The sequence below is a fragment of the Ramularia collo-cygni genome, assembly GCF_900074925.1.
Source record: "Ramularia collo-cygni strain URUG2 genome assembly, contig: RCC_scaffold07, whole genome shotgun sequence".
Classification (NCBI taxonomy): domain Eukaryota; kingdom Fungi; phylum Ascomycota; class Dothideomycetes; order Mycosphaerellales; family Mycosphaerellaceae; genus Ramularia; species Ramularia collo-cygni.
The window spans coordinates 953,912-969,245 of record NW_019716261.1 but is presented as its reverse complement, the minus strand read 5'-3'; the positions used below and the strand labels follow the sequence as shown (position 1 = coordinate 969,245).

The 15,334-nt window shown below is 54.1% G+C and overlaps 6 protein-coding genes; 2 read left to right on the top strand and 4 right to left on the bottom strand.

The window, feature by feature from the left end:
* Positions 1–159: 159 nt before the first annotated feature.
* RCC_05328 (uncharacterized protein) lies at positions 160–1,907 on the top strand (the record flags this gene model as incomplete). XM_023770599.1 has 2 exons in its annotated part: positions 160–1,187; positions 1,235–1,907. The coding sequence occupies 2 exons, from the start codon at positions 160–162 to the stop codon at positions 1,905–1,907; spliced, it is 1,701 nt and encodes a 566-aa protein (XP_023626367.1).
* Positions 1,908–2,081: 174 nt separating this feature from the next.
* RCC_05327 (related to endo-1,3(4)-beta-glucanase) lies at positions 2,082–3,514 on the bottom strand (the record flags this gene model as incomplete). XM_023770598.1 has 3 exons in its annotated part: positions 2,082–3,049; positions 3,101–3,120; positions 3,171–3,514. 3 exons carry the CDS (start codon positions 3,512–3,514, stop codon positions 2,082–2,084), a joined length of 1,332 nt encoding a protein of 443 aa, XP_023626366.1.
* A 1,001-nt stretch (positions 3,515–4,515) lies between these two features.
* Positions 4,516–6,017, bottom strand: RCC_05326 (related to C-3 sterol dehydrogenase/3-beta-hydroxysteroid dehydrogenase and related dehydrogenases; the record flags this gene model as incomplete). XM_023770597.1 has 3 exons in its annotated part: positions 4,516–4,594; positions 4,647–5,676; positions 5,729–6,017. 3 exons carry the CDS (start codon positions 6,015–6,017, stop codon positions 4,516–4,518), a joined length of 1,398 nt encoding a protein of 465 aa, XP_023626365.1.
* A 1,533-nt stretch (positions 6,018–7,550) lies between these two features.
* RCC_05325 (uncharacterized protein) lies at positions 7,551–8,824 on the bottom strand (the record flags this gene model as incomplete). XM_023770596.1 has 4 exons in its annotated part: positions 7,551–7,819; positions 7,877–8,006; positions 8,054–8,424; positions 8,479–8,824. The coding sequence occupies 4 exons, from the start codon at positions 8,822–8,824 to the stop codon at positions 7,551–7,553; spliced, it is 1,116 nt and encodes a 371-aa protein (XP_023626364.1).
* A 1,252-nt stretch (positions 8,825–10,076) lies between these two features.
* Positions 10,077–14,131, top strand: RCC_05324 (uncharacterized protein; the record flags this gene model as incomplete). XM_023770595.1 has 3 exons in its annotated part: positions 10,077–10,092; positions 10,148–10,728; positions 10,778–14,131. 3 exons carry the CDS (start codon positions 10,077–10,079, stop codon positions 14,129–14,131), a joined length of 3,951 nt encoding a protein of 1,316 aa, XP_023626363.1.
* A 174-nt stretch (positions 14,132–14,305) lies between these two features.
* RCC_05323 (uncharacterized protein) lies at positions 14,306–14,638 on the bottom strand (the record flags this gene model as incomplete). Its single annotated transcript, XM_023770594.1, has 1 exon — positions 14,306–14,638. One exon carries the CDS (start codon positions 14,636–14,638, stop codon positions 14,306–14,308), a length of 333 nt encoding a protein of 110 aa, XP_023626362.1.
* Positions 14,639–15,334: the final 696 nt, after the last annotated feature.

Below are 15,334 nucleotides of genomic sequence, written 5' to 3'. Positions count from 1 at the left end.
GAATTTCAGARCAACGAGGCACTGTACAATCCAAGAAGCGTGGAATCGACTTCACTAGCTTCCTTGTTCCTTTGCTTTCTACTCGCTTCCACTTCACTACATCAACAACAACACACGCGCATCAACTCCGGCTTGTCTGCAACGATGGACGACGCCAAAATGGTGCCTCGCGTGGAGCTCGAGCGGCTGCTCGAGATCACCAAGCGGGAGAATGAGACTGCTGTGCGTGAGGCCATTGAAAGCGTCGAAAACAAAGTGCAGGTGCAGCTCAACGTGCGCAATATCGCCCAGGCGAAGATTGCTGTCATCAAAAAAGCTGCGCTGGAAACGCCTGAAATGTCTGTCAAGGAAGTGTGGGACATGGCAGAGAGAGCACGTTCTCCTCTGGCTCCCACTGCAGCGACACCCTCTTACTCAGACGATGCTGCCGAAATGGAAGGTTTGTACAAGCGGTTGGAGGAGTCGGAGGCCGCAAAAGAACGCCTYGAAGACGCACAGACGTTGATGAAGGAGGCAATCGATGCATTCGACACTCGTTTGGAGGAAGAAAAGGCGGCTATTCATGCCAATCAGCAAACACGCATAGACACTATCAAGAGGCAAGCCAAAGACCGGGACACTGAGCGGAAAGATGCAATCGCAAGCCTTAAGCTGGAGCTTCAGGATGCTCGCCAGTCAACCACAAGCGACCAGAACGGACCCGTGACGGATGTCGAGGGATCGACTTCCGTAACGGAAGATCCGAWGGACTGCTCCATGGCTACAGATGTAGTCGTTCCAGCGTCTCCAGAGCCAGAACTGTCCTCTGCGGATAGATCCATACCAAGACGAGCACGATCTGGATTGAACCCTATATCGACAACGGACATGGGCCGCTGGACACTCTCGCCCATCCGGGCTAGATATCTCGTCCAGAACAACAAGACGATTGATGATCGGCTCAAGGCAGACATCATGTCGAAGGTAGAGCAGCAAACAGCGCCCCTCAAAACGCTCATCGTGCAGAAGGATGAGATTATATCCAACCTTGTGAGCATGCGCAAGATCGCCGAATCTACGACGGCTTCTATCCGCAGCATGGTACAGGAAACTCCCGACCGACCAGTCGAAGAGGCTTGGGAGACGGCAGTTAGAGAGCGCCCCTTACAGCTACTGCACCGCACAAAGCCCTGCTCCGAGCGCATCTGGTATAGAAATTGCATCGTTCAACACGAATCTAACTGACAAAAGGTAGCTTCACATCCGATCCGACCACATTGAACGTTGGCAGTCCTGCAACGGTCTTCAAAGTGCCCCAGGAGCTTCTCTGCCAGACATCCGAGTTCTTCAAACGTGCACTGAAGGCAGAGTGGCGTGAGGGTCAGACGAAGTGTGTGGATCTTGCTGAAGMCGACGCTGATTCGTTCTCCGTCTGGCTGAACTGGATATATCGCCACAATCTAGCGATTGGTCTCGAGCCGAGCGAGTCGATGAGGACAGAGGATGGTAGATCAACCGAAAGCGGTACGAAGATGTGGTCCAGACTCAACGCAGCGTACACTTTGGGCGACAAGTTGATGGATGGAGACTTCAAAGACGCAGTCGTCGACGCCATGGCGTTTTCAACACTCAGGCGAGGACCCAACAAATGGTGGTGGACCCCTTGTCTTGCTGCAAGAGTCAACTTGTTCCGCACAACCACGCCAGGATCCACCGCACGCAAGCTTCTCATTCACCTGATGGCAGGCGCAAGACGTCTCTTGTCCGAGGAGGATGACCCGTCCCTCTTATTCGAGATTGCACAGCTAATGTTTATGACTTCCTCAAACATGGTTCTGAAAGCAGCTGCCCAATGCGAATTCCACGAGCATGGCAGCATGGATTGCTATCGCTTGAAGTACAGCATCGAGTCGACTCTGGACGGATGAGGTCTGCCTGCAATTGCTCGCCGCGAATATGCACGGAATCGACGCGGAAAGGACGGAAATGACAGCGAATGAAATCACCGAATAAAGCAGCGAGTGAGCTGTGGGAGGCGCTCGCAATTCGATGACATGAAGAAGAATGTACAAGTGTAGCAATGCAGGAAAAAGTCCAGTCATCTACAATTTCCCACCTCCATGCCTCTTGTGACGTCCCAAATGGTTTGCGTGTCTCTTCTCCTTTCCAATGAACACCGCAGCGCCGTTCTCAGTAGACCACGACCCACCCTCCTTCGGCGACGCAGCCTTCTCCTGAACTCCAATCACCCCACCGACACCAACAACAGGAGCGTATCCAGCATTTGAAGGCGCAGCCGGGCTTGGCGTAGGTTTTGCGTAACCAACACCTCCCCCAGGTCCCACAATAGGTGCGTAGCCCTCCGACTTGGTCGACAGTGCGAGGGTGGTTGGTAAAGGCAGACCCAACGACAATCCAAGCGATATTGAAATGGGCTGAGTAACGTAATGTATCGATGTCGAAGTCGCATAACTCGGAGCCGCTGGGGTGGTGACCGCTGCTCCCTGTTTGTAGACTTTGAGGGCATTGATAGACCAGTAGGCCTCTCTGAAAGCCTCGGGGTTATTTTGCACGTATGCATCGCAAGTAGCAGCTTTGTTAGAGCACGAACTCGACGACCAGTTGTTTCCTGCCCAGTCTCCGCAGAAGGTGGTATCGAATACGATCTGTTGGTCTCTGAAGGATTTGCTCATATCGCAATCTCCTTCGAATTTCGCTGTCGGAGCTCCCCATGTTGATGGGTTGGGGTCGCTACCGAGAACATCGGACGGGATGGAACCTCGCGGGAAGAACYAGATATTGATGCAGGAGCTTGTCCATTCTGTGGCGTAGACTCCACCACCGTTGGCATTGAAGCCGCTGCCATAGCTCTTGCTGTCACTTGCTGCGATTTGACATCCGGTGTTCTCGTCTCCGCTGGAAGCGCAGGTAAAATGTGTGAGGCTGCCGGAGAAGCCACCATTGTTGGAGATGGAGCAGCCAGGTCCCGTGTGTAGAGTGTGGAAGTTGGCGATCTGATCGTTCACTCCTTCGAGTATGTCGATTTCTCCTCCGTTGGGCCAATCAGGACCTGATGGATCAAAGTCAGTAAGGCTCCTGTCTGTCAAAATGTATCACATACCAAGCATCCAGAACGCAGGCCTATAGCATGTCAGACTTTGTATAATAAACTTGGTCGAGATAGAGCTTACCAGGTACCACATATACCACCAGGCATATGCGCGATATCAGCGACTACAAGACCGTAGTTGTACGACTTGTTACTCGTGATTCGAACACTTGGTCYCCCGTGAGGAGTATTGTTGATACTATCCACACTCATTTGAATGTTGCCAGACGTGCCATTGATCAACCCCATATTCTGCGCCGAGGATCTGCTTTGATATTCCACAAAACCATGCGTGGGATCCTCGCCATCCCAGAACGAGAACTGATCGAAGAATCCTGCCGACATGTAGTCATCTTCCAAGACATACCCGGCCAGAGCATGGTTGGCCAAGGTGGCGGATAGGATAATGAGTGTAGAAAAGTGCATCTTGTAAAAATGAGTGGCTAGAAAGGAAGCAGCAACGAACAAGGCACCAGGCCTGTGTAGTTCTAGAAAATCGAGAAGAAAACGAAACGCGAGATGGAAACGGTGATCAGACACGAGTTGACCGGGAAGACCAAGCTGGCACTTTTGAGGAGAAATGTCTCCTGGTCTCGCAATTCTTCACACGCGCGCGTGGGGGTAATAATAAACGCCTTTGAAGCGCGATGCAAGACCTGGGCCTTCGCGGAACTGGGCTCCGTGCGTCTCTCCGCCAGTGGCCTTGCAAAGATGGATCAAGGCGGAGGTGCTCTCGCGGCTTCTGCAAGCCAAGATGTAGCATGATCCATGTCATTCCGGGAAGCAACCTTGTTGAGACCGCTGCCGACCAACGGCAGGCCCTCATCACATCCTCTCTATCGCAACGTGAGTTTGGTATACTCGTGGTCAGTGTTTCACGATCGTCGAGGCTAGGTGCGGTCGGAGTGGTGTTGGTGACCCTTGACAGCTGATACGCTGTGCTGGATTTCGAGCTATGCAGGCTGTGGCCAATCAGCTGGCGCATGCAGCTAAACAGCAGTCGGAAGTGATACAACGCAACTTCAACGGCTAGTAGGGTACCAACTGGGCGGCAAAGGAGCCGCTGTGGTGATACAAGGATGCCTTTCACCGGGTAGATCGCACAGTTCCAGACATTGCTCGTCCCAAGCAACTTATCCTCATTCGGCTTTCCTTGTTTGTTCCTGTTCAACCACCTCCACTTCAGAGACGAAAATGAGACTCTTGGGATATCAATACTGTCCTGCTCAAATAGGTACAGAGGCAATGCCAGCCATTCGATGCCTCCTTGTACTCCAAACGTCACTCCCATCCGCGGCCACCCCCAACAAAGGACCGCCCGTGGCCGTATCCATGGTATTTGTGAAAAAGAGAAGTCGCCGTAAAACGCTATGCTATTAAAACACATCGAGGCCGTATCGAGCATGTACATGTCGCGCCAGTCGATATCAGGGCCACCATTTCATCGCCCGGAAGCTTTCGATGACGGCCTCCACCTCCTCCTTGCTCAAACGCTCATGCTGTGGTCTGCAATTGTCAGCCGAAATCACCAAGTCGTGCGACGAAGCTTGTTACTCACCGAAAGCCAACAACCGTTTCGAATCGACTGCCGTCAACACTCAGGTCTGCATCTCTCAGAATCTCCTTTTCCATGAACGGGCTCAAAGGTCCGCCGTTCCCTTTGATGCCGGCAGCTTCCTGCAAGTCTGCCCAGTCATCCAGAGTATCGTCATTCACATCATCCACCACATGCTCTAGATTCAGCCGAGCGAATGTGTTGACCAAAGCATTGTAGAAGCCCGTCTCGATGCTGAAAACCTGCTTGATGATACCAGCCACGGTTCCCTGTGTCGTTTGACCCTTGTCCACCACGTTGAAAATGATTCTGTCGGCGGTGACGTTGGGTATCCGGTCATTCTTCGACCTCCACACGGCAGCTTGCCACAACGCCCGTACTGCGTCTTCCACGTGAAGAGTGTTGGTTCTGAGATCTCCGCTCCATAACCACTTCATTGTCTCTTTCGGCTCTCGACTCTGATAGACCCGCGCGAGCGCCAGTTGCGTGCTTAGCCATCTGCCTCCATATGGTCCGTATACATTTGGCAAGCGAAGGATAACAAGGTTCAATTTCGGAATCTTCCCCAATGCCTCCTCAGCGGCCAGCTTCCACTTCGCTTGCTTGGTGTGTGGCTTGCTCGTCTTGTCCGTCTCCTTTTGAGGCGAGCGGTTCGGATTGTAGACGGAAGCCGTGCTCACTTCTACAAACGCCTTCACGCCTCGCTTAGCGGCCTCTGTTCCCAGAGCCAAGCYCAGTTCATAGCTACGCAGCTTGTACACCTCGTCTTCCTGCGAGTAGCGCGTTTCGCCGCCGCAGTTGAATACATAGTCAAACTGCTTCTTCGTACCATCCGGTGCTGCCGGTAAATCGAAGATGCGCGGCTGCGACTGTTCGCGCGATGCGTCGGCCTGGACGCACCTCTCCACAGAACATGCCTCCTTGTGTTCTGATGCGAGCGAAGCAAGCTGCGGGAGCTGCTTATCAACTATTCGCAAGGTCGATGCCAGTTTGTTCTGGTGTATGTAATTGGCGAGGAAGCGGCCGATATAGCCTGTCTTGACATCAGTGAACCATTACATCAAGTCCAATGTCGAAAGGCGTACCAAGTCCTCCGACAATCAACACGGCCGGCCTCAGATCTGGCTCCACGGGTGTGCTGCCTTGCGCTTGGATGTTGCTATCTTCAGTTGGCTGCGTGCCGTTGCTCACCTCGGCAGGCATTGGTGCAGCGCTGTCAACGGCAGGTGTGGTTCCATTTGTCTCGGGTTTCTCTGTGCCATCGACGACCGCTGTCTCAGCATTGCTATCACTCGGAGTGGGCTCTTGGGTTGTTTGTGGTTGGTCGTTGGGCTCTCCGCTGTTGCCGGCGGGGCTCTCTAGTGGGGCGCTCATTTGCGATTTTGGCGACGGTCGCGCTCCACCAAATCCTGAACCGCTCAGACCGCAGACGGTGCTGAGAATACCTCCGCGGAAGATTCCAGCGGAGATCGAGAAGTTGTTTGGTTTGCTGGAGACTGCGCGACGAAGTTGCAACGCACTGTAAGGACCGACTGGAGAGGTGTGACCGCCCACGGGTGAGTTGGCTGCTCCTGATTATGGCGTCGCCTCGCAGTACTGCACCAGGAAGGCAAGCACAAGAGGTGTGATTGAACGAAGTAGACCTGGAATGAAGCGTGCGAAAGRGATGAAGATCTTACCGGTTGGCCGACCATCTGTAGGCCATGAGTAAGGTAGTTGCAAACGCTAGTGCTCGGCCGCTCGTGCATCATGCATTCCAATAAGCAGGGGACATGCGCCCCCATACGTGCCAGGAACAAGTTACGGAGGCTTAGCTGCTGCAGTGACAGCGACCCGCTTGCGACGGTAATCTTGCCACCGGTGCTCAGCAGTGGTCGTGGCGCGTCCTGACATCTGTACGGAGCTCAAAGGATGACTGATGCTCTGAGCACATTGGATTCGCTTGGAACTAAACGCATGGCTTCTCTTCGGCTTGCCCTGGCCGAGACAAGTTCACGCAAATCGTCCGAATGGGAGTCCTGGGCCCTGCATCCCCTCAACAATCTGCATGCACAACATCATTTGCAGCGTGCAGACGACCACTTTCTTAAAGTTTATCCGTCTGTTTAAGTCGCACGAACTCCACCAGCACCGAAAAGATGTTGCATGCATGACCAATGCACCATCAATAATAGGTATATTCTCGTCCGAGCCTCTTCTGACATGCAATCGCATAGTGCGCGGGAACAGTCGCGCCCGTGCAAAGAACTACTATAGTCTCTAATCTGTTGCAATGAGAAATTCTCCGGGGCGGTCTACCCTCTTTCTATGAGGGACGATGCTTACCTAGACGTTGACCTGCATTGCATTTGGGGGCAGTGTTAGCATTCATGTATAACTCCAGTGCCTCAAAAACTGAAGGCAGAGAGTGTCCAATGTCAATAGTCGTTTCTACCTTCAAGCATAGTGTGTTTTCCTGGAAGTACCTGTGATATGTCTGCTGGCAGACCATAAGCGCGCCTTCGACCCGATCCGCCTGGCCGTGCCTCGAATAGTGCGGCCGCCGGCCACTACTCCCACTACTCCATATGCTATGACCGCACCTATCGGAATCCTGGATAGGAGGCGGCGACTAGACCGGGTCGCGAAGAATCGTATCAGAAATTTGCGGATCAGAAAACAAGCCCTCGTTGACGTCGTCAAAGAACAGAATTGCTGTCGGCAGTTCAGGCTTTTAGGGGACGCTGGTCGCAGCTCTCAAGATGACCCACCGCAAGCATTGTTGATAGTCGTGGCGCCCCGGGCGGCCGTGGGACCCACCGCCATGTTTGCTTCATGCAGTTCTCGCTCTTATGCACTCCTGCCTTAGCGTGCTGCATTTCCTCCACGCGGAGGGTTTGTGGCGAACGGTCTCTCCAAAACAGCCGATCAATCTTTGACAGCCTGATCACAGAATAGACAGCAAAGTTCTTCCGAATACTGCACGCCCTTGTCGTCTGTGACGATGATTTCGGTACTTGTTGCAGGCGTGACGTCGGGCCCTTGCGGCAGATCTTTGATGAAGATTTCCGAGCTGAATTTGCCTTTGACAGCTTTGGCAACTGCCGACGAGTCATTGCTGATGCTGGGGTTTTTGGGACGGCCGCGCTTCTTGGCCGCGGAATTCACGCCATTCTGCTTCCCAGATGCGTGGCTATCTACGTGTCGAAAGTCAGAATAAAATGATAGGGAGGGGAATTCGTGAGGGAGCGTACCTGCTTGCTGCGCTGCGCGTTCGGCTATACACTTGACGTGCAACCATTTCCGACAAGTCTCGTTCGAGCACTGAAGAATCAGTTCATCGGGATTCTGCGGCGCAGAGTCGATGCAAATCAACCGCAATTTCTTACCAGTCAGTAATGTGAGGCTTTCCGGCACCGAAAAGTACTCACTGAGAATGTGCCCGTGTTGACCAAGTCGAAGGTCTGTCGCCAGAAGAACTGGTCGTCCTCCAACATTGCACTCTCGTCCTCTGCATCGTCCCAATGATTGACCTCAAGGCTGCCATTCACGGCCATTGCATCAATGACGTCCATTTGATTCGTTGGAATCAGCTCATTCTTGCCATGGTATGGTTTGCGTCCCGCGTGGAGATCTTCTGGCCGGTTCAGCCATGCAACACGAATGTAGACATGCTCCGAGTCCAGCGCTCGAACTTCCAACACCTTGGCTTTCCACTGATTCGCAACGTCGATCTTAGCTTCCTCGCGCTCGTCGTGTTTCACCAAGATACATTGTCCTGTGGCGATACTCTCCGACCCAACTGCTTTCCCGTTAGAACGTCTTCGCATGGTGGGAAGCAAGCCGACAAACTCACCCGTAAACTTCTTATACCGCCGAAGACTCTCCCACTTATCCCTCGGCTTCACATCGTACTGCACAGCAAGTCGATCTTGCCAAAGGTCTTCTTGCAGTGTGTAAGTCTTCGCATTTCGCTTGCGCTTCTTCCCCGACGTCGCGTAGGTCGCCACGGTAAATGGCTTCTCGGCTCGGTCCAAGAATATCTTCAACTTGTCCCTGTCCGAATCTGACAGCTCCGGAGGCTGCGCCGGCGACCTCATATCTGCCGGCGCATTCTGGCGCATGCGTTTTGGTGTTGCGCTGGCCATTCCGTTGGAAGATGATGTCGCGTCGCCTTTGTGGCTGGTTTGCTTGGTGCGCATGGTGAGGTCACGATCGCGACGGTGAGCGCGTCGGCGGCGTAGTATGCTGATTGGAATGAAGGGTAGGGTTGAAGAGAGGTGGAGCGCGTGGGCTGATGGCGATCGCGTGTGACGCGTTCCAAAACTCGCGCGGAAGCGCTTTGCAAGGATGTCGCGACAGTCGCCGCACCGAGTCGAAGGATTGCGCGTGTAATGGACGCGTCTGACGGGGATGTTGTGGTGGTGGTTGCGGGTTGTTGATTTGGAAGGTGGAACTCTGTCCACAAAGTCGACGGGAGGTTCACCAGAAGCTCGCGAGAACCTTCCGCGAAAACGTGAGAACTTCACGCATTCACTCACTCGTCTCAATACGCATCAGTCTCAATCGGCGGACCAACACAGCTCTCGCCGCGCTCACCGCCAATCATGCACACCAGAGGCAACAGCCGAGTTCCGCCACCTGTCTCAAGGCTGGAAACCTATGCAATGATATGAACGATCCCCAACCACCAATGACATCAGGCTGTAGTTCTTCATTGTGCGAACACTTTCGCCCTTCGGAGTCCGTCGGATACAACCGTTCGATCATCGAGAATGGGTACTTGATCTTGAGATCTGGTCGCTGCCGTCCTTGAGGTGGGCTGCTTTGAGCCTGAAGCATCTGGGAGGGCCACCTGCATTGGGCGAATGCGCTCACGCCATTGTCCTTTGTGCATTTAGCGACACGGTGCTTGCAGTGCCGCATAGCCTTCGTATAGTGAATACGCGTTCTGCGCTTGGCAGGCAGGGCCTCGAGCGGCCAAATCAAACCCCATTTAGGAACGTAGCGGCAGCGGAACCAGGCTTTACCGATGCTAGCGATGCTAATTGTGAGAACGACGACGACGACGACACGCATCTGACATTTGGTTGTCCTCTTCTGCATCTCCTGCATTCGTGCTGTGTGCTGCCTGACATCCTCGAGAACATCCGTGAGCGCCTTCCGAAGCCTTTAGCGAATCAATCAGGTCCAGCATCTCACAGTGCGGTACCTCTCTCACTCAACATCTTCCTCCGCGGAATTCGGGACGTCATCATCGAATTGCTCAAGCTCTTGGATACTTTACAGTTTAATACTCAAAGCCACTGCCTCCGCCCATCCTGATCGTTCTTACTGCTATCGTCCATACACTCGTTTGAGAAGCCGGAGCACGATCACAGCATCATCCGACCATCCCGGTGCCAGACAGCGAGTACACATCCACATCGTTGCACAACAGAAAGCACAAGCATCATGCCGCGCAGCCGTGGTTAGTAACATTGAACCAATCGATCGGGAGAAATCCCTTGCTTACGTTGCTCCAGTGTTGTCTTTCATGTCGCAATGGGGAAGTGACAAGAGCGACAAAGGCGGACTACGCACGACCGGTACGATGAACGACGCAGAGCAATCCAAACTGCGGAAGACGCCTTCCCCCAACCCCGAGAACCTACCTCCGAAGCAACGACCGCTGAACATCGACACCGCGAGCCCAGTCGCCGCCCAGCTGAGATCGGACACGTTTGCACAGCGCTCCCCCCGCTCCCCAACCACACCATCGAGATCAAGAGGCGACTCCCGGGTGAGCACGCGGCCGAACAGCATGATACAGACCTTCCAGCCGCCACAGATGGAAGTTGCAGCAGACACCCCACCTGAGCTGCAGCCAATCTTCAGCTATTTGAACAGTCACGGCAACAAATTATACCAAGAAGGCTACTTTTTGAAGCTACATGATCTCGACTCCCGGGGCCGTCCGAGCCCGTCTAGGGTATGGAACGAATGCTTCGCCCAGCTTGCAGGTACTGTGTTATCATTGTGGGACGCGGCTGCCCTGGACGCTGCCGGGGAAGACGGTCAGGTCGTGCCAACCTTCATTAACCTCAGCGATGCGTCCATTAAGATGGTGAGAGCCTCACTACCTGCCGACCAAACTCATCTGACGTGACCCACAGATCGAATCGCTACCCATGAACGGAGCCCAAGGTGGCACCCTGCAGAACGTGCTGAGCATTTCCACTGCGGCCAACAACCGATACCTGCTCCACTTCAACACGCTGAACTCGCTTACGCAGTGGACAGCCGGCATCCGGCTGGCCATGTTCGAGCTGGCCACACTCCAGGAAGCGTACACCGGCTCTCTCATTGCGGGCAAGGGCCGCTATCTCAACAACATCAAGCAGATTATGGATCGTTCCAAGTTTGTTCATGATGATTGGGCACGAGTGAGATTCGGCGCTGGGACGGTGTGGAAACGCTGCTGGTGCGTCATCAACCCTCCGGACGAGAAGGAGTTTGCCAAAGCACAAAAGATGTTGAAGAAGGGCTCTGCGTATAGCCGTGCAGAGTTTCCCAAGGGCAACATYAAATTCTACGATACTCGTAAAGTGACGAAGAAGACAAGGCCAATCGCGACCATCAAGGACGCATACGCGGCCTATGCCATCTACCCGCAGTCGAAGCCTTTGATTGATCAGTCGACTTTGGTGAAGCTAGAGGGTTTGGTCACAATACACACCGGGCAGGAAACCACCACAGAAGGCTTCGTTTTCGTCATGCCCGAAGCGCACGCTGCTGTCAGCGGATTTGAGATGATGCTGAGGTGGCTGTTCCCGGTCTACGACACATTCGGCCTATACGGAAGACCCGCCCGACTGATTGCGGACACGCTTGATCAGCGTGGACTGATGTTTGCCATGCCTAAAGACAGACGTTATGGATATCTGGACACTCTTGATGTTTCCGGATTGATACACACCGAAGGGAGCCAGAATTGGAGCGAGAGGCAATGGCGCAAGGAAATGAAGAAGCTCACGTCGACCAGATTGGCAGCGCACATGGAGGGATCCCCACGCAGTAGCCGTCAAATTGGWTCACGCCGCACGAGTCGTAACTCKCTGCCACCGGTGCGAGGGCCACTGCAGTTCCAGTCTCAGCAGCTACCCATTCACTCGACGCCGGCATCTCGCAGCGGATCCCCAGGACCACCTTCTACGGCCTACGGACCGCCGAGACGCACTGATTCCGCACCTCCGTCTGCGCTGCCAATGACTTCGCACAAACGTGCTGTTTCGGACGTGCACGGCTATCGCAAGCACATGAGTGAGGAGAACTCGTCGCGATTGTCGGAAGATATGGGCAGGAGAAATGATGATCCTCCATCGCCACCAATGCACGGCGGTGCATTCTCTGCTGGTCGCTCTCCGCCGGCGGACTTGCGCGAACGTGCCATGTCGAACGATCGCAATGGCACTGCATCTCCATACGAGCAAGCCGCAGCAATAGGGGGCGTACAGCCAGCCTTTCCACCACCAGCGCCCGTTCTTTCCCCACCTGCTTTCACCCACAGCCCGAGCAGCCGTCCACACAACCAGCCCTATCAAGCTCCAGAGCTTCGTCGTGCACACTCGAACGTCGACGCGGAAACACTTCATCAAATGCATGAGGCTGCGCGACCAAAAGACGATGAGAATAGCGATAACAATTCCGAACAATCTCCACACGATGCCCCATCCTACCATCAACAGATGCTGCAGGTCGCCAGGTCCCAGGGTGTGGTCCATTATGGAAATGAGAATGGACAGCGGGATGCTAGACAGCGGCTTAGCACCATTCCTGCCTCACCAGAGGTTTCCCACCGCGATGCCTACTTCAACGCAAGCTCCATGGACGGTGTTGTGGACAATGGTAGCCGACCACAGGCCGCCGAGCAACCAGAGATTGTGTCAGTACAATCAAACCCCTCCATCAGCAGAAAGCCAGTGCCCAAGCTGGCACCGCAAGGAGCAGACGAGGCTGCCTCCCAAACATCTCAGGTTCGTCACTCGGAGCCCATTGCAAGCTCGTCACCTTCGCCAGACGATGGCTTTTACTTTGACGGCGTAATTGACGATGAGGCCCTAGCACGTATATTAGAAAACGACAGTCGCACCAGCACAATAGCATCGTCAGTCACCCCCGACTATGCCAGCAGCGTGAGCACTTCGGATCATGAGTCGAAGAAGCAAACGACAGGCGAGAAACCGCGAGCAGGCAAATTGAAGACTGTTGGCGATCCTGACATGCCGGCTGTGTACTCTCGATCTGGTGGTGCTGGCAAATTCGATACCTATAACAAGGAACTCGACGAACAGAATGCTGAAATACCCACTGTAGACTTTGGCCCCACTTATGCATACAAGCCGACCAGCCGTCCGGGCACCAGCGGCACCCTTACCCAAGGCGATATGGATAAGCGGCGATCGAGACGAATGTCTTCGGGAGATCGGCTCAGAGCCAGTTCCAAGGACAGGCTTAGTGGGTATTTTGGAGCACCCGCTGCAAGCCCAGTCGAGACCCATCGCCCGTCATATTTTGGTGGTCGTTCAACACCTACCGGCATTGACGCTGCAAACATTCCTGATCATCCGAATATCGTAGCATGGAGTCCTGGTGCTACCACCCCGGGCGATGCTACTCGCCAATCATTGTCTCCAGAGCGGTGGGTGCAGTGGCGGGCTTCGGTTGCATCGCAACCACAGCAGGCCCCGATACGCAAACTTTCGACTCCGGTCTTTGCGCATCAACGCCAAAGTTCCTCCCCGATCCTGAGCAGATCGCGCCAATCCATGAACCAGACTCCACCGCCATTCTCTAGAAGCCCATCTGGTGATTGGACTCAACAGGGACGGCTCCGCACCCCACCAAGCCGACCCAACTCGAGAGGGGCGGGGATATATCTGGCTCAGGGCAATAGCCATTCCATGGCAAACCTGTCAACCTCGGCATTGACTGCAAAAGAGCAGATGCTCGTTGCGCGTTCGACAGGCACTCCGCTMATCAACATGGCGTCTAGTCCAAAGGGAACCCAGGAGCAGCGATCAGGCTTGATCGGAGCTTTGGAGAACCGCGAGCGCGAAAAGGCTGCCATGAGTCAGGGCCTTCGAAGTGGAGCGGTACAGCAGGCGATATACTCAAGACAACAGCAAGCCCAGATGGAAGCCCACGCTCAAGCTCAGTCGGAATATCAGATGCAGTTGCGGTACTCACAGCGTCTACAGGCGGAACAGTTTGAGCAAATGGCTTATCAGCAGTCCTTACTTGCTCAGCAGCAACATGCTCAGATGCAGTACCACCAACAGCTGCAGAGTCGTGCGTCGTGGTATGGGCCTCTACAGACTCAGCAAGGCTACAGTGTGCCACCTTCGACGAGTTCACATCTGGCGGCCCAGGGTAGCGGGTATGGTGTTCAATTCAATCCACAGCAACAGCAGCAGGGCGGCAAWCGAAGTCCCTACGTCTCGCAACCAGGAGGGCAACCAAGGCGGTAAAGGAAGCGATTTCGATTCTCACGCACACAGCGAACATTAATAGACGAATTACTAGGGCGGTTTTGATAGATTTGCATAGCAAGTGTACATTTGGGATCAAGGTAGAGCAGATAGATTAAACACACATGAGTGAATCGGCATTGTCGTCATGTGATGGCGTGCAACGGCCCGAGCTTACTCCGTAAAGTCGTCGACCTCCCACCTCCTTCGTTCTCTCTTCCTCCTCACACGCAACTTTCGAGCAGCCTCTTGAAGGAATGCTCGGCGACTCATGATGGGAAGGGTCATCAGAAGACCGGTGACCAGGGCTGAGGAGGCCGCCCCGTGGAGCAGCATGACTACTGCAGCCTTGCGTAAACATGCATCGCAAGGCTGGCAGTCTGGACTTGCAAAGGTCGCCCTCGCAAGACCCGTGCGGTTCTTCTTCGCCCGTTTTTCTAGCGCATCCTCCTTGGCGCGTCTGCTGATTTCGAAGCGCGATACGAGCTGAATGAGGGTGTAGCGCATCCATCCTCACCGGTGAGGGAAGCTCCTACGAAGCCAAAAATGCAAGTTCCGCCATATATCATCTCATGTGCTGGGAAAGACAGTAAAGTATATGAGTTCGCGGCTGTCCTTTTACAATCAATCGCTGGATTCCACACAGATGATGGATGTCTGCTTGTTCTCTTGCACAATTGCCAAATTTCCACCCCTCGTTTTGCGCTGGAATTGCGCTCTTGTTTCGACCTTCTTCGGATCAATACTTCCCACGGCACTCTCGACTCCCAAACGAGTTGCCTTGCTGCCCAACATGCCATCTCCGCTTGGGATTGACGCGAGATCACCATTGTTGCTCCCACCGTCGCCGATCGACACGTCGGAGGAGTTTCATGCGCAAGCAGAGCAAGATCCACGCTGAGCCACGCTTGAATGCCATACACTCAACGCGACACAACTCTGGAACATGGGCCGACAGTAGCAACTCGAGCTGTCTGTCACTTTCCCCTTGTTTGACTTGTCAAGTAGAAGCAAAAGTAGCGAAGCCGCCAGCTGATCCCAAGTCACGATTCACGATCCTTCGATGTGCCAAGCATCGAGATCTCAAAGCGACTTGATACTGGCGGCGGCCTCCAACCTCAGGCTACACTTGCTCTCTTACCTTTTCATCCCGGGCGGAGCAACGCATGAGGGCGGCCTCGCATTTTTGCACTGCCTACACAC